The sequence below is a fragment of the Pseudophryne corroboree genome, chromosome 4, assembly GCF_028390025.1.
Source record: "Pseudophryne corroboree isolate aPseCor3 chromosome 4, aPseCor3.hap2, whole genome shotgun sequence".
Lineage (NCBI taxonomy): Eukaryota > Metazoa > Chordata > Amphibia > Anura > Myobatrachidae > Pseudophryne > Pseudophryne corroboree.
This window is the reverse complement of record NC_086447.1, coordinates 749792594-749816701: the sequence shown is the minus strand read 5'-3', so window position 1 is coordinate 749816701 and position 24108 is coordinate 749792594. Positions and strand designations below refer to the sequence as shown.

General features: G+C 45.3%; 1 protein-coding gene across 5 annotated transcripts in view; it reads right to left on the bottom strand.

Moving 5' to 3' along the window:
* Positions 1 to 24108, bottom strand: part of DTD1 (D-aminoacyl-tRNA deacylase 1) — a 404975-nt gene that overhangs the window by 8728 nt on the left and 372139 nt on the right. For 4 of the 5 annotated variants that reach the window (XM_063918157.1, XM_063918162.1, XM_063918156.1 and 1 more), the window contains 2 exons: positions 22387 to 22424; positions 2513 to 2684 (listed from right to left, as the gene is read on the bottom strand). In XM_063918157.1, coding sequence (XP_063774227.1) covers positions 2513 to 2684; positions 22387 to 22424 — 210 coding nt within the window. The remainder of the gene's footprint in view (positions 1 to 2512; positions 2685 to 22386; positions 22425 to 24108) is intronic. The other variant, XM_063918158.1, reaches the window with a different exon arrangement.

Sequence of the window (24108 nt, the reverse complement as noted above, 5' to 3'; positions counted from 1 at the left end):
CTACCTGGTGCAGCGTGTCTCAGTGCTCTCTATCTGGTGCAGCGTGTCTCAGTGCTCTCTACCTGGTGCAGCGTGTCTCAGTGCTCTCTACCTGGTGCAATGTGTCTCAGTGCTCTCTATCTGGTGCAGCGTGTCTCAGTGCTCTCTACCTGGTGCAATGTGTCTCAGTACTCTCTACCTGGTGCAATGTGTCTCAGTACTCTCTACCTGGTGCAGCGTGTCTCAGTGCTCTCTACCTGGTGCAGCGTGTCTCAGTGCTCTCTACCTGGTGCAGCGTGTCTCAGTGCTCTCTACCTGGTGCAGCGTGTCTCAGTGCTCTCTACCTGGTGCAGCGTGTCTAAGTGCTCTCTACCTGGTGCAGCGTGTCTCAGTGCTCTCTACCTGGTGCAGCGTGTCTCAGTGCTCTCTACCTGGTGCAATGTGCCTCAGTGCTCTCTACCTGGTGCAATGTGCCTCAGTGCTCTCTACCTGGTGCAATGTGCCTCAGTGCTCTCTACCTGGTGCAATGTGCCTCAGTGATCTCTAACTGGTGCAGTGTGCCTCAGTGCTCTCTACCTGGTGCAGTGTGCCTCAGTGCTCTCTACCTGGTGCAGTGTGCCTCAGTGCTCTCTACCTGGTGCAGTGTGCCTCAGTGCTCTCTACCTGGTGCAGTGTGCCTCAGTGCTCTCTACCTGGTGCAGTGTGTCTCAGTGCTCTCTACATGGTGCAGTGTGTCTCAGTGCTCTCTACATGGTGCAGTGTGTCTCAGTGCTCTCTATCTGGTGCAATGTGTATAACGTGCTCTGCCTGGCGCAAAGTGTAGAACGTGCTCTATGTGGCGCAATATGTATAACGTGCTCTGCCTGTCGCAGTGTGTATAGGAGGTTCTATCTGGTGCAATGTGTATTAGCTGCACTACTGTGTGGTGTAATGTGAATTGCCACGATTATGTTGCCACGCCCCTTCCCCATGAAACAACGCCCCTAAATTTTTGCTGCGCGCCTTCGGCGCGCACTGTCCATGCTTTCACGTGTATTAATGGGGGAACCAAGCATTGTAGTATGTACCTAATTTTGCACATCTACAGATGGGTCCATGTTTATCTTGACCTTTAATAGGATTAATTGAGCCAGGGCAGTCGGATTTAATCCCCTGCTGTATTGTTCTCTGTATTGTATTGCATCTGAGAACAATAGATTAAGGGTTTATGTTAATAAACCATGTTGTGCCTAGGCGCAGCAAACTAGCCAAGATAACCGTGGACCCATCTGTAACTTAAAAATGTGTCCTCCCGAATGAAAAATGTGCCCTACCCGTGATCAGCACCCTGCCCTAAAAAAATCCTAGAGTGAACACTATGGGTACTTTGCGATCTGTCCTGTAATCACAGTATATACACAATTGCTGCAGTACCACACTACCCCCTGTGCACTCTAATGTATTTGCTTTCCCTAAAAAGTGAGCTGAGGTTTGTGTTCTTGTGCGACTGTGGATGTACATGAGAAGCCAGTGCCTCCCCAGCCATTGACTTCACCGCACGTCACTGAGGCCCATGCCTACAAAAAAAGGGTAAAATGTTCTTTAACCCATAGCAATAAATATGCAGCCCCCCACAGTGATAAATGTGCAGTTTTCTCTCATCTATAAATGTGCAGTATCTATAGTAATAAATGTGCAGCATCACACAGTGATAAATGTGCAGCATCTCACAGTGATAAATGTGCAGCATCTCACAGTGATAAATGTGCAGCATCCACAGCGATAAATGTGCAGCATCACACAGCGGTAAATGTGCAGCATCCCACAGCGATAAATGTGCAGCATCCCACAGTGAAAAATGTGCAGTATCCAACAGTGAAAACTGTGCAGTATCCAACAGTAAAAATGTGCAGTATCCAACAGGGAAAATGTGCAGTATCCAACAGGAAAAATGTGCAGTATCCAACAGCTATAAATGTGCAGTATCCAACAGCTATAAATGTGCAGTTTCCCACAGCGTTAAATGTGCAGCATATCACAGTGATAAATGTGCCGCATCCACAACAATAAATGTGCAGCATCCCACAGCGATAAATGTGCAACATCCCACAGCGATAACTGTGCAGTATCCCACAGCAATAAATGTGCAGCATTCCACGTGATAAATGTGCAGCATCCCACAGCGATAAATATGCAGCGTTCCATCTTTTATCGCAGAGCTAATTAGAGGGCAGCTGATGGAGCAATTAAATTGTTGCTCTATTTGGGCAAGGGTGAATGCATTTCTGATCTCAGACTTCAGAGGAAATGTGCAAAAAGTCCCTGGCTTGGCTAACCTAACCTAACCAGGACTTTAGGTGGGTTTAGCCACTTTACTGTAAGATTTATATGTTGTTACACATTTGAAATTATAAATACTTTTTGGTTATATGTTATAGCTTGCATGTTATATATTGTAGATGTGTGAATATAAACCAAAACATAGATCTATTTATGAAACAAAAAACAGAAAAAACATAGGTGTATGCAGTTAAGTGTGCGAAATGCTACTTACCTGGCACCAGACACCCTTAGGGCTCTCTTTCAGAGGACACATCTCCCTCTGCACCACTGCTTGCGTTGGGGTCATCCTTACTGCGAGGTAAACTCCTCTCGCGGCTAGGCTCAGAGGGGGCCTTGGCTCTTGTTTTTTCTTTTCTTTGTTGCTGTTTTTCAAGCTTTGCAAGCTGTTTAAAAAATAAAAAAATAAACAAAAAAAGAAGACTTCAATCAACTAAAAACAAGATTTAAGATAAAACCCACTTAGGATTAGGCCACATTAACAAAGAATACCTCTAAATTCCTTATCAATATGGGTATATGTAAAGGTACAAGTAAATGAATTGCAACCATCATCAAAATATAGAAATTATTTCACATACAAGGGTTTGTAAGTGTTTACAATGCGCAAAGCATGACCTTAAATCAGACGCGTTGCATTATGGTCCTGAGTCGCTTTGTAAGCAGCGTCTACTGCCGGTCGCACATCTGCGGGTTTATGCAAACTCCTTCTCCAGTGTCCTTCTGTTCAGCTGATGTGCAAGGACTGACACGCCCACTTTTAGTACCTGTGCACACTGTAATACCAATTGGTGATTCCTTATATGCTACTATCAGTCGCATAATTGAAATTTGTATCAGTCTTATGGCAGGTGCAGTTTCTCTGTCTGAACATGACCTCCTATGTGTGTGCATCAGTGTACTGACCAGACCATTTTTGCATGCAGTACTAGTTACCACCCAGGAACACCTATAATTTTTCCATCACATTTCTGATACTATCTAAATCGATTGTACCTTGCACATATACTGTGTAAGGTATTTGTCTAATATCTTATACTTAGGTTCTGCTAGGATTCACCGATCTCAGATATAATTGTGCATATGCCCAGAGGCGGATCCACAAGAAAATTACAGGTTGGGGGGGAGTCATGATAGGGGAAGGGGGGTGCAGTTAGTGGTGATAGGTACATTTGTGCACAGTGTGAGAATGCGCTCCCCGAAAAGGGACGTGGCCTCGCCACAAAGGGGCGTGGCCTCACAGGATTTGTTGTCCTTGTGACCTTGACCCTTCATTTTCATCAACTGGGGGTATGGGGTACATACAATAAACAAGGCCACGACCCTTACTGTAGGCTGACCATATTATCCCTTTTACCTGGTTCACTCATGAATTACACAGGTTCTGTGGCTGCTTAAAACCAGGTGAAATGCAGGCTTGTAGTCAGCCAGCCACAGAACCTGGGTAATTCAAGAGTGTCCCAGGTTAAAGGGATAATATGGTCAGCCTACTTACAGGCTTGTCTCCTGGGGGAACCCTCTCATGGCTAACTACGTGATGTGTAACCATAGGCTACAACTGACTACCATCATCTTTAGATGTTGATAGCTGTGGGGGCCAATTATCTGGCAACATCGCATCCCCCCATAGAAACCTATAGGGACGCGGCTGCAGGTGGGAATGGGGGGATCACAGTTGGTATCGGAGATATCTGCTGCAGTCCCTCAGTGATACATTAAAGTGATACTAAATATTTGTGGTTAACCCTCGAAAACGTTTTTTTTTTCCCAGGGAATAAGTACTGAATGATAAATGAGCCCCAACATGAGGCTCTTGTACATCCTCTTGTGGGCAAAATGAAAAACACAATTGTAAAGGGAGACAAATCACCACTGGGTTGCAGTTTGATTGACGTTTTTGCTAGAAGTCAATGAAAGCACTGAAGAACAGACAACCATCCATGGACTTTTAAATCAGAGCTGTTAAACCTTTCAGACTCTGAATTATGGGGGAAGTAGCAACTGAGATAACAAAAAATAGATCACTGGCATTAACTGCTCCCTAGAACAAAGCATGGGACTACAAGAGGAAATAATGTGTTAAAAGGCACAGCCAAACAAAAAACCCCAGTCATACACAGGCATGCATCAGAGCAGTATAGTGAATAATACACTGGCAATGTACCTTACCTTATGTGCCTCATCATCCCGCAAAAGTTCTCTCCTTAATATAAACTGAGCAAACTCACATTAAGGGGTCTATTTACTAAGCTTTGGATGGAGAAAAAGTCACTGGAGATAAAGTAATAGCTAATCGGCTCCTAACTGTCATTTTTCAAACACAGCCTGTGACATACTTGCCTACTTTTGAAAAAGCATTTCATGGAGATTGTGAAAGTAACACCTATAAGTGCAGGCGGGTGTCGTACGGTATGCCGGCGCTCGTGCTCCCGCGCCTAGCATACCGGCGCTGGGAGCCCGACCGCCAGCATACCGACAGCGTGGAGAGTGCAAAGGAGCCCCTTGCGGGCTCGCTGCGCTCGCCACGCTGCGGGCACGGTGGCGCGAACACACTATTTTATTCTCCCTCCAGGGGGGTCGTGGACCCCCATGAGGGAGAATAGTTGTCGGTATGCCGGGTGTCGGGATTCCGGCGCAGGTATACTGTGCGCCGGGATCCCGACATTCGGCATACAGAAGACCACCCGTGCAGGCGCGTACTGCTACATCGGAGAGGCGTGTAATGAAAATTACTTACATCCAAATGTAAATTAGCTCCAAACTTAGTAAGATCTATTTGTTGAAGAAAAGACAGTTATTTTGCAGGATTTGTTTGTGTACTGTATTCTACAAGAGGTTCCATACACTATAAGTGGCCACGAGAAACCTCATTTAAAATGCATGTAGCCATAGGGATCATTGTGCCTTATAACCAATGCAGGGAAATGGCACTGATGAGCCCATTTTAATGTATGTATCTCTGATTTCTTTTATTTCCCCAAGAATGTAATAGCTACATAATGGGGGATCAGGTGCAATCAGGTAGATTGCTGGACTATTCAGGGAGTGAGGGAGATTGCGGTTATTTCAGGGAGTCTCCTGCAGAATGAGGGATGGTAGGCAACTATGGCCTGTGACATGGCAGTTAGGAGCAGGGCTGCCAAGAGAAATCCTGGGCCCCGGCACAGTAACTTCCCGGGGTCACCCCTGCAGGGGGTGTGGCCTCACCCTGTTAGTTGCATGGCTGCACCACTTTGGGGTCATGTCTAGCACACGAGAAGTACCCACTCACAGGAGCATGACATACCTCCCAGCAGTTGAGACAAAAGTGTTCGCTATTAGGATGGTGGGAAAGTCACATAAAAGCTGCATTCCCTGGAACACCATCATTTTGTGAAAGAGGATCCTCCATTGTCAGGGCCGGATCAAGGCTCCAGGGGGCCCGGGGTACTTTAGACAAGGGGGGCCCCTGAGGGCTAAATATAGTGTATATACTGAGGAAGGGGAGGTTTCTTACAAATATATATATATATATATCTAAAGGTGGGTACACACTGGAAGATATATCTGCAGATCAATTGATCTGCAGATATATCTATGGACGGATCGGGCAGTGTGTTCAGCATACACACTGCCCGATCCGTCGGGGACTGACGTCATGAACTGGGCGGGAGTGTACACACGCCCGCCCAGTTCAGCTGTCAATCACCGCCGGCCGCCGCAGCATGTGTACGGGCGGTCGGCCGACCGCCGTACACACACAGCGACGCGCCAATATATCGGTAGATATATTGGCCGTCGGCTGTGCTGCGGGGCCGACGCGATACGTCTGTGAACGACGGAGTTCACAGACGTATCGGCCGTACACACTGGCCGACGGACCCGCGATATATCGGCCGTTCAAGAGAACGGCCGATATATCGGCCAGTGTGTACGGGCCTTAAGATTGATAAAAGTGTGAGCAGAAAGCTGTTGGAGGCAGCAACAAAGGATAGCACTTATTATTAAATAGAAAATTAGCATACATACACACAACACACACATAGCATACATAAACACTCACAAACAGCATACATACATACCACACAGCATACACACTACACACCAACAACATATACACACACACACACACACACACACACACACACAAAAACCATATATATATATATGTATATATACACACACACAACACACCAAAACCATATATATATATATATATATATATATATACACACACACACACACACTACACACCAACAACATATATATACACACACACACACACACACACACTACACACCAACATATATACACACACACACACTACACACCAACAACATATATATACACACACACACACACACACACACACCACTAACCAACTGAACAGAGGAGAAGAGGAGGAGATTCTGCCGGAGTCCATGTGAGTTAAACACTGGAGCTGCTGCTGCTGCACATGCTCAGTAGCTCCCTCTACGGTGTTCGAGAGGTAGAGAGCTCAGCTGATCAGAGGCAGAGCTCAGTGAGGAGCAGCGGTACAATTCATTCATGGCAGCTCGTCTGTGCCTGTGGGTGGCCCCGCCGAGTGCAGAGACGGGGACAAGGCTGTCTCAGTCTCTGAAACACAAAATTTGTCTGCAGAGGGGAAAGTTTGCACCACTGCCACCAATGAATGAACTTCCTAAAATAAAAAAAAACGACAAGTGTTTGACGGCAGGCACGGGGGCCCTTAAATATGGGGGGCCCAGGGTAATGTGTCCCCTGGGCTCCCCCCTTAATCCGGCTCTGTCCATTGTAATGTTGGGATAAAGGATGTGCTATAGTGTGTAAGTGCAATCACTACACACACACACACACACACACACACACACACACACACACACACACACACACACACACACACACACACACAGACACAGACACAAACAAACATATAGTATATGCAGAAATGCCACAGAACTTTCAGGACTTACTATGATTAAAGTTGAATAAACTGAAATGTTGACTAGCACATTAGTGGTCATCACCAGAATATATTGTTACATTAGTAAGTCCAAAGAGTGCCACAGTATTTCTGCTTATACTACCTGTCATCCCACTTGGGCACCCGGGTAATTGTGCAGTATTTTAGACAGAGTACCAGCCATGACATATATAGAGATAGATAGATAGATAGATAGATAGATAGATAGATAGATAGATAGATAGATAGATAGATAGATAGATAGATAGATATGGGTGGTCATTCCGAGTTGTTCACTCGTTGCCGATTTTCGCTATATTGCGATTAGTCGCTTACTGTGCATGCGCAAGGTTCGCAGAGCGCATGCGCTTAGTTATTTTACACAAAAGTTTGGTGTTTTACTCACGGCATAACGAGGATTTTTCATCGTTCTGGTGATCGGAGTGTGATTGACAGGAAGTGGGTGTTTCTGGGCGGAAACTGTCCGTTTTCTGGGCGTGTGCGAAAAAACGCTGGCGTTTCTGGGAAAAACGCGGGAGTGTCTGAAGAAACGGGGGAGTGTCTGGCCGAACGCTGGGTGTGTTTGTGACGTCAAACCAGGAACGAAACAGACTGAACTGATCGCAATGGCAGAGTAAGTCTGGAGCTACTCAGAAACTGCTAAGAAATTTCTAGTCGCAATTCTGCTAATCTTTGTTCGCAATTCTGCTAAGCTAAGATACACTCCCAGTAGGCGGTGGCTTAGCGTGTGCAATGCTGCTAAAAGCAGCTAGCGAGCGAACAACTCGGAATGAGGGCCAGTATACACACATAAACAGGGCAGTAGAGAGTCTGGCTGGGTCCAAGTACTTTTCAGGGGTTGTGGCCTATTCACAGGAGGCGTGGCCATGCACCCTTTGAAAAAAATACCGAAAAAATTAAGTGCCACCATGGCCAGTTAAGGAGGAGGAAGCCCGGGGCCCCTCCATCAGACCTGGGCTCAGGTAATTTGTACCCTGCCCCCCCCCCCCCCCCTCCCACCACTGGTTAGGAGCAGATTGGCTGGTACTTTATCTCCTGCGACTTTGGGGGTAATTCAGACCTGATTGTAGCAGCAAATTTTTTAGCAGTTGGGCAAAGCCATGTGCACTGCAGGGGGGGCAGATATAACATTTGCAGAGAGATTTGGGTGGAGTGTGTTCAAACTGAAATCTAAATTGCAGTGTAAAAATAAAGCAGCCAGTATTTACTCTGCACAGAAACAAAATAACCCACCCAAATATAGCTCTCTCTGCAAATGTTATATCTGCCACACCTGCAGTGCACATGGTTTTGCCCAACTGCTAACAAATTTGCTGCTACGATCAGGTCTAAATTACCCCCTTTATCTCCATCCAAGGCTTAGTAAATAGACCCCTAACTCCTTTACGCACATCATAGCTCATCTCTGCATCCTATTTCACTAGCGATAGGAGACCAATAAATTAACCCTCTCAGTCCACAGGAGGAGAGGAGTGCAGTCCATTCATCATGCATGAGAAGCCCATGAATGAACATATACACACAGTACGACTTAACCACCACAGGTGATCGTAGCTTCCTGCTGTATATACCAGTGATTTGAATCCAATATCCCCATCAAGTGTGCCTGACTGACGGATGCTTCCTCCCCAACAGAGCCAAAAGAGCATTGATGTATGCTGTGGTGTATTCCATAAACACTCCAATGCTTTGGTCCCTAACGAAATGTTTTCCATGTTGGGGGGGGGGGATCCTGGAAGAGAAAGACAAAAATAACATTGACAGAGCTAAACCAATAAATGATTAGCTAATAAAGGACAAATATTACTCAATTAAGATTATGGGATGTGAAGACCAGGAGTATTAGAGCATAAACTCAGAGTGTACTCCAGGACTTCTGGGTCAGGTCACGCAGACAGGTGACAGATAAAGATATAACAATATATTTATTAGGTGTTTACTTAGTACAAGCTCTCTAAATCAACTATAAGATAAACACAGTTGAAATTAACCCCAGAACAACAGGTCCCAATAAACAGCAGTTTACCGTCAGACTTCCCAGCACTTTCCCACATGCTCTTGTCCGGATGTAGTATAATTGTGGAGGATCACAGGAGTTTCAAGCAGTGTTCATACAGCAGAGCCAACAAGTCTGCAAATCCAGAGAAAAGTGGGTAATCCAGTAGCCACAATGCTCCCAGGCCAAATCCTCAGCACACTAGCAGGAGCTGAGACTCCAGGACTAGTAGCTTTTAGAAGCCAAACTCACACACACCTGGTGATCTCTTGCCTTCCCTTTTTAAACAACATTCTAATTTCCACCACCAAAAGTCCCTCCTGATTGGAAGAGTTCCATGAAGGTCTGTAAAAGAGATGAGTCATGAGGAGATCCCCCCTGCTGTTCGCATGCCCCAGTGTCAGACTCAGTCCTAGGGGAGAACAATGGGATCTTGACACAATTAATCCCTTGGTGATGGGGGAAGATAGCCAGTCACTCCCTGTTTTATCCTTTTATAGTCATACAGTATGTGACCTCAGAGGGCTCCAACTGCTCCCAGCTTCCTGCTATAGGTGTCTAGTGACTGGTCCAGCATAACACATCACACCTGGCCCTGTTTAAGAACAATAGCTACTACAACATAGTCAGAATGGACCTTGGACAGTATATTCTGTCACATACCTCCCTCTTCTTAAATCAAGGGAGCAGGGTTGGATCCTTTTCCTGGACCAGCCATGTGACCTTTACCAGGTGCGATGCTGTTTCCTTCTTCTCTCCTAGATAATCCATCAGCGTTGGTATGCTCACGGCCCTTTTTGTGAGAGATGGAGAAGTTAAAACTTTGCAAGGCAAGACTCCATCGTAGTAATCGCCCATTGTCCCCAGCTGTCTTTTGTAACCAATGAAGTGGATTGTGGTCAGTCACCACTGTAAATTCTCGTCCATATAGGTACGGTTGTAACTTTTTCAAGGCCCACACAATGGCCAGGCATTCTTTCTCAATGGTGGCATAAGCCACTTCCCGATCCACCAGTTTACGGGACAAATATACCACAGGGTGGTCACGGCCATCCTCCCCCACTTGGCATAACACTGCTCCCAAACCACAACCAGAGGCGTCAGTTTGAACAATGAACTTCTTGGAGAAGTCGGGGGCAGCTAGTACTGGGGCACTGGAGAGGGCTTCTTTCAGGGCCACAAATGCACTCTCACACTCAGGGGACCATGCAACCTGTCTAGCATATTTCTTTTTGGTCAGGTCAGTCAAAGGTTTGGCCAATGTGCTGTATTGGGGAACAAACCTCCTATAGTAGCCAGCTAGTCCTAAAAATGCTCTTACTTGTTTCTGATTGGAAGGCCTTGGCCAGTTTAGAATGGCTTCCACTTTAGCTGGCTCTGGTCTAATCTTACCCCCTCCCACTCGGTGACCCAGATATTGCACTTCAGCCATTCCTATTTGGCATTTATCAGGACGGATGGTTAACCCACCCTGCTGAATACGCCTGAGGACCTCGGCCACATGTGATAGATGGTCTTCCCAGCAAGAACTAAATATAGCTATGTCATCTAGGCATGCTTGTGCAAAATCCTGACACCCTTCCAGCATTACATCTATAGCTCTTTGGAAAGTGGGCGGGGCATTCTTCATGCCAAAGGGCATCGCCAAAAAATGATAAAGCCCAAATGGAGTGGTAAACGCAGATTTTTCTTGGGCCTCAGGACTTAAGGGGACCTGCCAGTATCCTTTACTAAGATCTAGAGTGGTTACATAGGTTGCTCCCCCTAATCTCTCCAACAACTCTTCCACCCGGGGCATGGGATATGCATCTGTGACAGTCACCTCATTCAAACGTCGGTAATCCACACAGAATCTGGTGGTCCCATCCTTCTTGGGAACTAACACTACCCCGGCTGCCCATGGACTATTAGACTTCACAATAACCCCTAATGCCAGCATCTCATCAATCTCCCTTTTTAGGCTGCCTGCTACCTCAGGCGTGACTCGGTATGGTTTTTGCCGGATGGGCTTGACCTCCCCTGTATCAACCACATGCTGAGTGAGGGTTGTGGTCCCTGGAATACATGTAAATTGCAAAACCTGGGCCATTAACACCTCCCCCATGTCCTGACGCTGGGCAACACTAAGTTTTTCCCCATATTGGACTGCCTCCAATCCTATGCCCTTCTTGCATTCCTCTAACAAATCAGGTAAGGGGTCTAACTCAGGGGCCTCCATGGGGGGACAACATACTACCATTGCTGCTACATTTCTTTCCACATAAGCTTTGAGACGATTAATGTGGAAATTTCTGACTTGTCGGCCAGCCTTATCCAGGGCCACAATGTAATTCACTGGGCTTGACTGTTTTACCACAGTATAAGGGCCATCCCAGGTAGCCTGTAATTTATTCTTACGTACAGGAATAAGCACCATTACTTTCTGTCCCTCGTGTAATTCCCTGAGTCTGGCATTCTGATTATACCATTCAGATTGGCGAGCCTGTGCCCCTTGGAGATTTGTTTGTGTTAAGGCCATTAACCTCGCCATCCTTTCCCGCGTCTGTGCCACATACTGCAGGATGGGTTGACCATGATCAATAAAGCTTCCTTCCCAGCTTTCACGGACTAGATCTAGTGGTCCTCTGACCCTGCGGCCATACAACAATTGAAAGGGGGAATACCCAGTAGAGTCTTGTGGCACTTCCCTATATGCAAACAGGAGCTGCTGTAGTGCATTTTCCCAGTCCTTCCCCTCTGACTGCACATAAGCCTGCAACAGGTGTTTGAGGGTTCTATTAAATCTCTCACATAATCCTTTTTGCAGGACATGAGCAGTATTTTCGGGCGGAGATGAATGGCAGCTACTTGGCTTTTTTGGCCCGGTCCGATTCCCCTAGAACTGTAATTCAGTGTGTGAAGAACTCTGCTGGCCAATTGTGTTACTCTGGATCAATGGTGGCGGAGACGTTCCGTAGTTATTACTCCTCGCTCTATGCCTCCCGAGCCAGTTACTCTGACGATCAGCTTCGGGACTTTTTGGCCCAGTTGACCTTGCCATGCTTGTCCCGGGAGGACTCGGGGGCTTTGGATGCACCTATCACGTTGGAAGAAGTGGAGGCTGCGATCCTGTCTCTCCCGGCGTCTAAGGCACCGGGATCCGATGGGCTTCCGAGGGAAGTCTATAAAAAATACAGTACGTTTTTTGCCCCCTATCTCCTACAATTGTTTGACTTACTCTTAGAGGGTAGGGCTCTCCCGCGCTCTATGGCCGAGGCCAATATAATTGTCCTGTTGAAACCAGGGAAGGACCCCCTGCTCCCCGAGTCTTATCGACCCATTTCCCTCCTCAATACTGATGTCAAGATACTGGCAAAAATCTTGGCATCTCGATTGAATTTGGTAATTGCAACAATAATTCACCCGGACCAGACTGGCTTTATGCCAGGTAAGTCCACGGCCCAAAATTTGCGTAGACTGTTCTGTCATCTCCAGAGGGGTGATGTGGTGGGGTCGGACGCGGTGGTGGTGTCCCTTGATGCGGCCAAGGCGTTCGACTCCGTAGAATGGAGGTACCTGTGGGGGGTGCTGGAGAAATTTGCTTTTGGCCCTCGATTTATTAGCTTTATCCAGTTGTTGTATTCCTTGCCTGTGGCTCGGGTGACGGCTAATGGTTTCACGTCTGAGCTTTTTGCGTTGGAGAGGGGCACTCGACAGGGTTGCCCCCTATCTCCTGCACTGTTTGCAATCGCCGTGGAGCCGTTGGCCGGCCTGCTGCGCAGTAATGGTAGGGTCAGGGGCGTTGAGATTGGGGGTCATGTGGATGTGGTAGCGCTATACGCGGATGACATGCTTCTTTTTTTGCAAGACTCTGATGACTCCCTACAAGCAGTGTTACAGGTAGTGGAAAATTTTGGTATCTTTTCCGGTCTACTAATTAACTGGGACAAATCCCACATTTTCCCCATCTCTGGCCTTCTCCCGGAAAATACACAGGGGGCGTATCCTTTGCAATGGACATTGCGGTTCAAGTATTTAGGCATCTGGATTACTCCTATGGCGCGTAGCTATGTGGCCCAAAATATTGACCCCATTCTAGCGACATTTAAAGAGAAGGCTCATAGCTGGAAAAAACTACCGTTGTCTGTCCTGGGTCGGGTTAATCTATTTAAAATGGTGATGCAGCCAAAATTCCTTTATGCTCTACACAATTCTCCGGTATACCTCCCCAAGAAGATCTTTACTGTTATAGAGGGCGTTCTGTCCTCATTTATATGGGGTGGCAGGCCAGCGAGAGTCTCTATCAGGACATTATGCAGATCTCAGATGTCCGGCGGGGCAAGTCTCCCTGATCTCAGACTATACTATGTAGCGGCTCAGCTGTCTCATCTGAGTGAATGGATCGGGGATTCTCTAGGTACTACGGTGAGGGGGTTTCTGGCTGAGCGGGCGGAGTGCTCTCCTACTTTCTCTCTTTCTCCTCTTCAGCTTCTCCTCTCTGGTCTCTCAGCGCCTGGCTTGCCTCCCCTGTTGCGTCAAGCCTTGCTCATCTGGCGCTATGCACACACTTTATATGATTGGGAGGGACGTGATGCCGGTACTCCATTGTGGTTCAATAGTGCATACCCTGAGCTATATGAGATGTCGCTAGATAATATATGGATTGCTAGGGGTGTCGTGGCGCTGGGTCAGCTGTACCACGATGGAGTGCTGAAGTCATTTCAGCAACTGAAGATCGAATTTGATGTACCTAATACTGCTCTGTTCCGGTATTTTCGGCTTAGACATGCTGTACAAACTCAATTCCCTCACGGCCCACCACTGATTGTTGACTCACCTGTTAGGACGATGCTTACTTCTCTGAGTCAGAGGGGGAGGGTGTCTACCATATATGCTGCTTTAAATAATAGAAGCTACCCCGATCTATTAAATAATCTCCGTATTAAATGGGAGACTGATTTGGGGCGCTTGTCCCATGAGCAGTGGCTCCAGATTATGAGCTCCCTTAGATACACTACGCCGTGTATAAGATATAAGCAGTTTTTTTTCTATATTTTACACAGGGCCTATCGTACTCCAGTTACTATGCAGAGGGCTGGTCTTAGGGAAGATTCTAACTGCCCCAGGTGTCGGGCAGCCGATGCCGGATTTTGGCACTTACTGTGGGATTGCCCTGAGATTTCCCTTTTTTGGCGTAAAGTGTGGAGTGATGTGATCATGACAGCACCGTCCCTCCCTACATTAGATCCTGGTATATGCTTGTTTGGGTTAGATCTTGAGGAAACACACTCTGTCTTACTGTATAAATATGTCCTGTGTCTCACTACGCTGGCAAAAGTTGTTATTGCTAGGGTCTGGTTCTCGGCAGATGTGCCTAGGGTGGAGCACTGGAGGGCGTTGGTGAACGAGGTAATTCGTCATGAGAGGCATATGTATAAAATACGGGGTTCCACCTCTCGATTTACGGAGATGTGGGATCGCTGGAGTAGCACATGGCTGGGCGGGCAGGTATTGAGCACTTGAGCGACATTCGTAATAATATTGATATTCTATGTCGTGTACACATATGCGAAAAGAATTAACACGCACACCGAACTGTGATCTGAAAATACCTGTTTATTGATGGCAATTGTTATAGTTAATTTCAATGTTGTTGTTTTGTCTTGTTGTGTCAATGTGTTACAAAACTCAATAAAAAATTACTTGATTTAAAAAAAAATCTCTCACATAATCCATTAGTCTGTGGGTGATAGGGGGTGGTCCTTAATGGACGTATTCCCCATTTTTCCCATAATGTCTGTAACAATTCCCCCTGAAATTGGGCCCCCTGATCCGTTACAATCTCTTGAGGATAGCCCAGTCTACTAAATATGTCACTCAGGGCCTGAGCTACATGCTCTGCATCTATAGAGAAGAGTGCTACAGCCTCGGGATATCGAGTTGCAAAGTCTATGAGGGTCAGAATATATCTTTTTCCTGAATGACTAGGAATCTTAAGAGGCCCGACTATATCTACGGCTACCCGCTGAAAGGGTTCCCCAATTATAGGTAAAGGATGTAGAGGGGCTCTTTGTGGTACACCTCCTAACCTCTGACAGGTATCACAGGAGGCTCGATAATGCTTCACATCATGGGATACCTTGGGCCAAAAAAAACTTCTCAAAACTCGAGCAAGAGTTTTCCTGACACCAAAGTGTCCAGCTGCTGGTATGTCATGGGCTAAGATCAACAGCTGCTGTCGATATCTTTGGGGAACCACCAATTGCTTTAAGGCACTGCCATGGTCCAGATCCTCACTATGAGGAGAAATTCTATACAACAGCCCGTTCACCCATCCTACCTTATACCCTTCAGAGTCAGAAAACCCCCTATCTGCTGCACTTCGAAGTTTGGCTAAGGTGGGATCAGTTTTCTGTAGCTTTCTGAATTCACTTCTATCTACCTCCCCCAAGTCAACTACAGTACTCCTATTTCTAAACATATCATTCTCAGTGATAGGCATACTCACCACCTGTGGATTGGGTTCAGAAGCAGTAGTGTGTTGGATCTGAGTGAGAGTGGGCCCCAGGGTGGACGAAGATGCAGAGTTTGTCTCTGTTGAGAGGGTCATTCTCCGGGCTTGGTTCCTGGTCACCACTTGAACAAAATGTGTGACCAGTCCCTGTCCTAGGTCATTCCCCAGAATGACTTTTGCTGGCAGGCCGCTAAGAACTCCTACATCCACAGGGCCATGGTCTGCCCCCCAGTCCAGATGCACTCGGGCTACTGGGATATCTCGAACTTGATTCCCTGCTGTGGCGATTCTAACCCTTTGGTCCTCAAGGATCTTGTCTACCGACACCAGGTCAGGTTCTATGAGGGTAAGGGAGGCTCCTGAATCTCTCAAACCCTGGACCTCCTGGTCATCCACCCAGACAGACTGCAAATGACCTTTCATGTTTCTGGGAGTTTGGCGTCCCTCCTCCACTACCAGGTCCACCACATACACACCATCCATCACCTCTGGTGCATCAGGATGGGGATATTCCCTTTCAAATCCCCCCACTGGTTGGTAGACCACATTAACTGGGGCAGGACGAGCTCCCACATAAGGTCCTCGAGACCGGGTGCAATCCTTCTGCATGTGCCCTGGCTGATCACATCTGTAACATCTGCGGGGATAGGACTGTTGCACTAATGAGTGTCGAGGTGCGGCATCCCTCTGGTAAGCGGGGGCAGATAATGGTCTGGTTTTCTGGGTCTCTCTCATTCCCATTCTCTGTGTTCCTGGTTGCTGTACACTGGGTGCCTTCCATCTGACCCGGTTAGCAAGATACTCATCTGCCATTCGGGCTGCTGACTCTGGGTTTGGAGGTTTACGGTCAGCCACCCACTCTCGAACCTCTGGTGCCATTTTATTTAATAATTGTTCCAGTACCACTTCATTCAGGATTTGTTCAGGGGAATACACATGTCGTCCATCCCACCACTGCTGGCACGCTCTCTTCAGTTGTCTGGCAAATTCAGCATGGGAGTCATCCCACCCACGATTTAGTGTCCGGAATTTTGCCAGATAGGATTTGGGGGTGACTTGGAATTTTACCAGCAGGGCTTTCTTCACCAGTTGGTAGTTTCCCACATCCTCATTTGCTAGCGATTGATAGGCTTGCTGAGCTTTGCCTGTTAAACTGGGTCCCACATAACAAGCCCACTCCTCCTCATCAATCTGGTGCACGGTCATCAGTTTCTCAAACACCTGCAGATGAGTATCAATGTCTGTCTCTTCTTCCTTAAATCTGGGCACATCTCCATATCTTAGACGTGGCTTTCTGCTTTCTTCTTCTTGCACAGCCTGTCTAGCTGGTCCCTCCGGGTAGATATTTACTCCCAGCACAGTTTGTATTACTCCTGCCCTCTCCCTAGAGGTAGCTCTGTCCCCTAGGGCTTTCATCCACTGCTCCAATGTTTCAGGAGTTGCCTCTGGTCTCTGCATTCTCCCCATTCTTGTCCCCACTGCTGGGATTTGCTGTTCCTCCTCATCACTTAGAGCAATCTCCCCTGGGTGAGCTCTGTCAAACTCCAATAGTAGATTGATTAACACATCCTTTTGTTCAGTTCCATTACAGGGGATCTTCTTTAGCTTGCAGAACTCAAACAACTGCTGTTTCCTAGTCCTCCTGTAATATGTCTCTGCTTCCCTCAAATCTCCTATTGCAGCTTCACTAGCCATTCTTCCTGAGATGTCTCTTGGTTTATCTGATCGGACTGATGTTAATTGGCTACTTTTTACTAAAACCTGTTCCTGTAGAGCTTGGTGTATCTCTATACAGCACCTTATGCTCTTCCCACTGGACGGGACTGCGTGACCCCACTGTCTGCCACCAATTGTGAAGACCAGGAGTATTAGAGCATAAACTCAGAGTGTACTCCAGGACTTCTGGGTCAGGTCACGCAGACAGGAGACAGATAAAGATATAACAATATATTTATTAGGTGTTTACTTAGTACAAGCTCTCTAAATCAACTATAAGATAAACACAGTTGAAATTAACCCCAGAACAACAGGTCCCAATAAACAGCAGTTTACCGTCAGACTTCCCAGCACTTTCCCACATGCTCTTGTCCGGATGTAGTATAATTGTGGAGGATCACAGGAGTTTCAAGCAGTGTTCATACAGCAGAGCCAACAAGTCTGCAAATCCAGAGAAAAGTGGGTAATCCAGTAGCCACAATGCTCCCAGGCCAAATCCTCAGCACACTAGCAGGAGCTGAGACTCCAGGACTAGTAGCTTTTAGAAGCCAAACTCACACACACCTGGTGATCTCTTGCCTTCCCTTTTTAAACAACATTCTAATTTCCACCACCAAAAGTCCCTCCTGATTGGAAGAGTTCCATGAAGGTCTGTAAAAGAGATGAGTCATGAGGAGATCCCCCCTGCTGTTCGCATGCCCCAGTGTCTGACTCAGTCCTAGGGGAGAACAATGGGATCTTGACACAATTAATCCCTTGGTGATGGGGGAAGATAGCCAGTCACTCCCTGTTTTATCCTTTTATAGTCATACAGTATGTGACCTCAGAGGGCTCCAACTGCTCCCAGCTTCCTGCTATAGGTGTCTAGTGACTGGTCCAGCATAACACATCACACCTGGCCCTGTTTAAGAACAATACAGTAGCTACTACAACATAGTCAGAATGGACCTTGGACAGTATATTCTGTCACACTGCACATTAATCGCTATGGGTTAAAGCACATTAATCACTATGGGTTACTGCACATTGATCACTATGGGCTACTATACATTGATCACTATGGGATACTGCACATGGGGCCTGATTCCGCTATGTGCGGTATTACACAGCCACAGCTGTGCAAAGCCATACAACTAATGCGCTAATGCTGCAGGAGTCATCTGGAGGAAAAAGATGCCTCCCGTCAGCATCTGTGATACGAGTGCTGTGTTGTGATGGTAGCAGACCTCGGCCACCTGCATTAGCAAAAGCTTATTTAGAGTTTATGTCTGAACTCCTCTGCTGGGGCCAGGAAGTCTGTATCTGATAACGCAGGCCCATGCCTACAAAAAAAGGGTAAAATGTTCTTTAACCCATAGCAATAAATATGCAGCCCCCCACAGTGATAAATGTGCAGTTTTCTCTCACCTATAAATGTGCAGTATCTATAGTAATAAATGTGCAGCATCACACAGCGATAAATGTGCAGAATCTCACAGTGATAAATGTGCAGCATCTCACAGTGATAAATGTGCAGCATCCACAGCGATAAATGTGCAGCATCACACAGCTGTAAATGTGCAGCATCCCACAGCGATAAATGTGCAGTATCCCACAGTGAAAAATGTGCAGTATCCAACAGTGAAAAATGTGCAGTATCCAACAGTAAAAAATGTGCAGTATCCAACAGGGAAAATGTGCAGTATCCAACAGGAAAAATGTGCAGTATCCAACAGCTATAAATGTGCAGTATCCAACAGCTATAAATGTGCAGTTTCCCACAGCGTTAAATGTGCAGCATATCACAGTGATAAATGTGCCGCATCCACAACAATAAATGTGCAGCATCCCACAGCGATAAATGTGCAACATCCCACAGCGATAACTGTGCAGTATCCCACAGCAATAAATGTGCAGCATTCCACGTGATAAATGTGCAGCATCCCATAGCGATAAATATGCAGCGTTCCATCTTTTATCGCAGAGCTAATTAGAGGGCAGCTGATGGAGCAATTAAATTGTTGCTCTATTTGGGCAAGGGTGAATGCATTTCTGATCTCAGACTTCAGAGGAAATGTGCAAAAAGTCCCTGGCTTGGCTAACCTAACCTAACCAGGACTTTAGGTGGGTTTAGCCACTTTACTGTAAGATTTATATGTTGTTACACATTTGAAATTATAAATACTTTTTGGTTATATGTTATAGCTTGCATGTTATATATTGTAGATGTATGAATATAAACCAAAACATAGATCTATTTATGAAACAAAAAACAGAAAAAACATAGGTGTATGCATACAGGGGAAGGGAATGACAAATATAGGGAATTTAACCTATTTGCATAAATCTTGCAATTTTTATTTCTATATATTTAAGCACTGTTAAATATTAAGATGAAGCAATATGAAAGTTGATTTTATTATACCCATAAATATAGGCTAATTTACTCCTACAAAATTGCATATTGGTCTGATAACATTGTGCAAATTAGGGGGCTGCTGCAGCGGTCAATCTAAGCGTATGTTTTTGGCACTGTGAGTGCACACCTGAAATTGTCATGCATCCATTCATATGTAGATTCTGACACATTTTTGCACTTACACCTTTTTATGCTAGAGGTGGAACAGAGAGGCTGTGCAAGCATTGGGAGAGAACAGTAAAGGCATTGAAATGCAGACTACAGAAAAGACACTTATACTCCTGTCAGGATACACACAGATAATGATGATGATTAGCAGTCACTTGATTGGCCAAGTACATCTTAGGCCCTCCCACTCAGTAGCGGATCTTGCTACGGGCACGCAGGATTTTTGCCCGGGGAGCCGCCTTCCAGAGGGCGCCGCCGCCATAGCAAGATCCGCTACTGGTGCCCCCTGGTCCTCGGTAGATGCGGTGCCGTGCGCGGCATTGTGGGAGCGGCACATATACACTAGGGGTCATGACTGACCTCTAGTGTTTATGCGGTGCTATGGGAGAGACGTCATGATGACTCTCCCATAGATCAGAGGAGCGGTGCTGGTGGCCGGAGACGGAGGGCAGCAGCGGTCGTCAGGAGCGAGGATGGTGAGTATTAATTTATTTTTTATTTTTGTAAGCGGCACAACTCTGCTGGGGGCACAAACGGGGGCACAACTCTACTGGAGGCACAAAAGGGGGCACAACTCTACTAGGGGCACAACTCTACAGGGGGCATAACTGACCATGCCCCTTTATGAAGCCACACCCCTATTTTCACCCGGGGTGCCAGAAGGGCTAGAACAGGCCCTGCTCTCACTAATAATGTTACTATTATTAGCATACCGGATGCCATTGGTCTGCTGCACAAAAGCAGATTCGCATTTGAATCTTGTATTTACTTGAACTTAATTAGTACTCTTTTTTTTTATTGGTCCTTTACATGGCAAACACAAATGCATTATTTATTAATAACACCATCAGACACAGGATGCCTTATTTATTTATTTATTAAATTATTATATTGCACACTATAACTACAGCATTTACTACTACTCCCAACAAACCACATGTACTGGAAGAAACCAGGTGCACATACTGTTCTACTGTTCTCGTCTGGCCTAAAAACTGGTGCACATTCTAGCCTTCCAGAGCAGAACTCTACATCAGCCCTTATATCATAGTCCAATTGTGGCTCTTAGAGGGCATAAATGGAAAAGCATTACTAATCTGAGATATGCTATCCACGCAAAAATCAAATGTTCAGCCATTAATACACTATTAAATGTTTTAACAATATACCTCCTGCCAAACACTGCAATGTGGACATACTGTAGAGAAAAGCTGGAAGATGACAATGTCATTAAGCATTGGATTTTCCTCTACTAAATAATTTCTGGAAACTTTCTTCTGGCAAACATGGAAAACATGTATTTATTGAGCAAGTTTATTAAATGCTACACAATGCAAAAATGAAAGCAATGTATCTGCCTACTGATTTGGATGTTTTCTCATTTGGCAAATAAAATAAAACATTCTGTAATTCATTTGAGCTTATAAAATTAACCTTAAGTTGTTTACCATTGTATAGTATCACTAAATATCCAAGTAAAGGTGCTTATACACTTTCAGATCTGGTTGTATGTCCAATTTTAACACACACATAAGCAGGGCCGATTAAGCTGTCGGGAAGGGGGGAGGAAGGGGGGGCAGGGGCCCATGGCATATACTGTACATGCCTAGGGCTCCCCGACGGCTTAATCTGTCCCTGCTTATGTGTGTGTTCAAATTCTTGTCAGTACTGCTCCCCTGATTGTGCCCACTCTGTGCACGCATCTTCCTCTATACCTCCATTAGGCAGCAGCAGTGTAGGTCCTTCCTGTACTCCTGCAGGGCTGTCGAGAGCTCACAAGGGCCCGGGTACTGGAGGGAGCCAGTGGCTCATCTCCCCTGTGTCTCTCAGACTCCTACCCCACTCTATGTCACTAAACCTCACTCCCCTTCCCTGTCTCACCTCCACTGTGTCTCTTAGCCTCAACTCCGGCAGTGGTGGGGGGGGGGGGGGCAGTTGTACACATATGCAACCAAATTTGCCCAATTTGGACAAACCTATAAAGGCACAATTCATTTTTTTTTGGCGAATGAGAGCACAAACTGTTAGGTGGTAAAAAGTCCCAGTAATGTTGTATTCGGATCAGATGTTTGTAGGTGATGATTTTGAAACAAGAAAAAATTTGCACCCTATTAGGCTCAAGTTACAAAATTGGTGGTCAGAGTCACAGGATCTATGGGAAACTAAATCTATGTCAAACATATTCAAGGCGAATTACAAATTTCTAATGAGGCAAAAAAAGATAGAATACACCCAATGCGCAAATAGGTTGCTAATTCAGTACAGAAATATTTGGAGAAAGATATTACCACCCAAAAAAGCGCACAGATATAGGAATACTTAATACACGGACGATTAGGCCCTTTAGACATTACCTTCTTGGTGCTTTGTTCCTATTGGTATTCCTCGGTACCTCAAAGAAATAAGCATAGGCAATAGTGTAATACTGAAACAATAATTCAATGAATATTCATAAATTGGTGACTCGTACCGGAACTTTCGGACTGCCAATCCGGCAGACAATAGGGCCCAATGGGAGCGGGAACAACCGCAATAGAAATCTGAATACCAAAGATTCTTGGTACTTCAATAATTTTACTCCAGACTACATGCAAATGAAAAAAGCTTCCATAGTGTAACACCATACAAATTTTTTTTATTAAAAACAATATTAAAATCCACAAGATGGACTCATACCGAACATATCGGTCTACTGATTAAACAGATAGACAAAATCACAAATTAAAACATCCCAGCTACTGCAGTGAATGGACTACTACTAGATATTATAGTCCACCTGAACTGGCAGACAATCGCACATGAGTCAGAAAGAACCTCAGGCGTCCCCGGAAAAAAGTTCTCCTGGTTCCAAAGTAGTTGTCCGTGGACTGCAGTCTCCCCTAGACAATCACAATTTGAATTATGATGGCCATTTCCTTGTAGCCCACATGTAAGAAACCTTTAATGATAATAAATCACCAATTAACAGCAGTAATTGACAAAAATAACGTCCTTTTCCTTGTAGCCCACATGTAAGAAACCTTCAATGATAATAAATCACCAATTAACAGCAGTAATTGACAAAAATAAGGAAAAAAAAAAAAAACAATCACCCTGAGAAAGACAGAATTGATTTTATAAAACTATAAAAAAACACTTTAACTCAAAATCTTTATTGATCCCATTGGGGATCAATGTCTTAAAGTGATGACTCATACGCATCTACTCCTTAGCTAATTTCTTGCTGGTGTCCTAATTTCTTGCTGGTTTTTCCTAACAGTTGAATACCCCCTAATGCATGTGTTTCTACGCCCTTTCTTATATTGTGCAGGTGTTCCCCAAATTAAAATTTTAAGTGCTCTACTTGTTCTGTCAATATAAAAAAAGATTACAGGAACACTCTATGGAATATATGATGTTTTTAGAATTGCAAGTGATAAATTACCTAATGCTGCATATCTTTTCATTAATCTGTACCTTTTCTATTTTATTACCAAAGGTATTTTTCACATTTTGACAACCTCCACAGCATCCGCATCTAAAAAATCCTTTAAAAAAAATAAATAGTGGATGTCTTGGGTGGTGCAGGGCAAAAACTCCTCGCCAATTCAGATTTTAAATTGAGTGCCCTACGGAAAATACACACATGAGTCTCTGGGAGGTCGCTACCTATAATTGGATCTTTTTGTAAAAGTGCCCAATGTTTATTAAGAATTGTTTTGACCTGATGATGTTGTGAGGTATACTGTGTTGTAAAGGTCCATTTAAATGTATCATTATTCCTTTTTGTAGGAACATCCTGTTTATGCAATAATTCTTCCCTAGTTATCTTTCTAACTATATCAAATGAGTTAGAAACTTGGTCTTTATCATATCCACAAGATAAAAAGTTATCTTTCATATCACTGGCTTGTTCAACAAACACCTTTTTATCAGTGTAATTACATCAAACTCTTTTGAACTGACCGAGAGGGATAGAGTCCAACCAGTTGCGACGATGGCAACTGTCTCTTATATATAAGCCCTCGAGTCGGTCGGTTTGACAAAGTTTTTAGTTTTTATAGTATTTCTCTCTCTCTCTACATATATATATATAT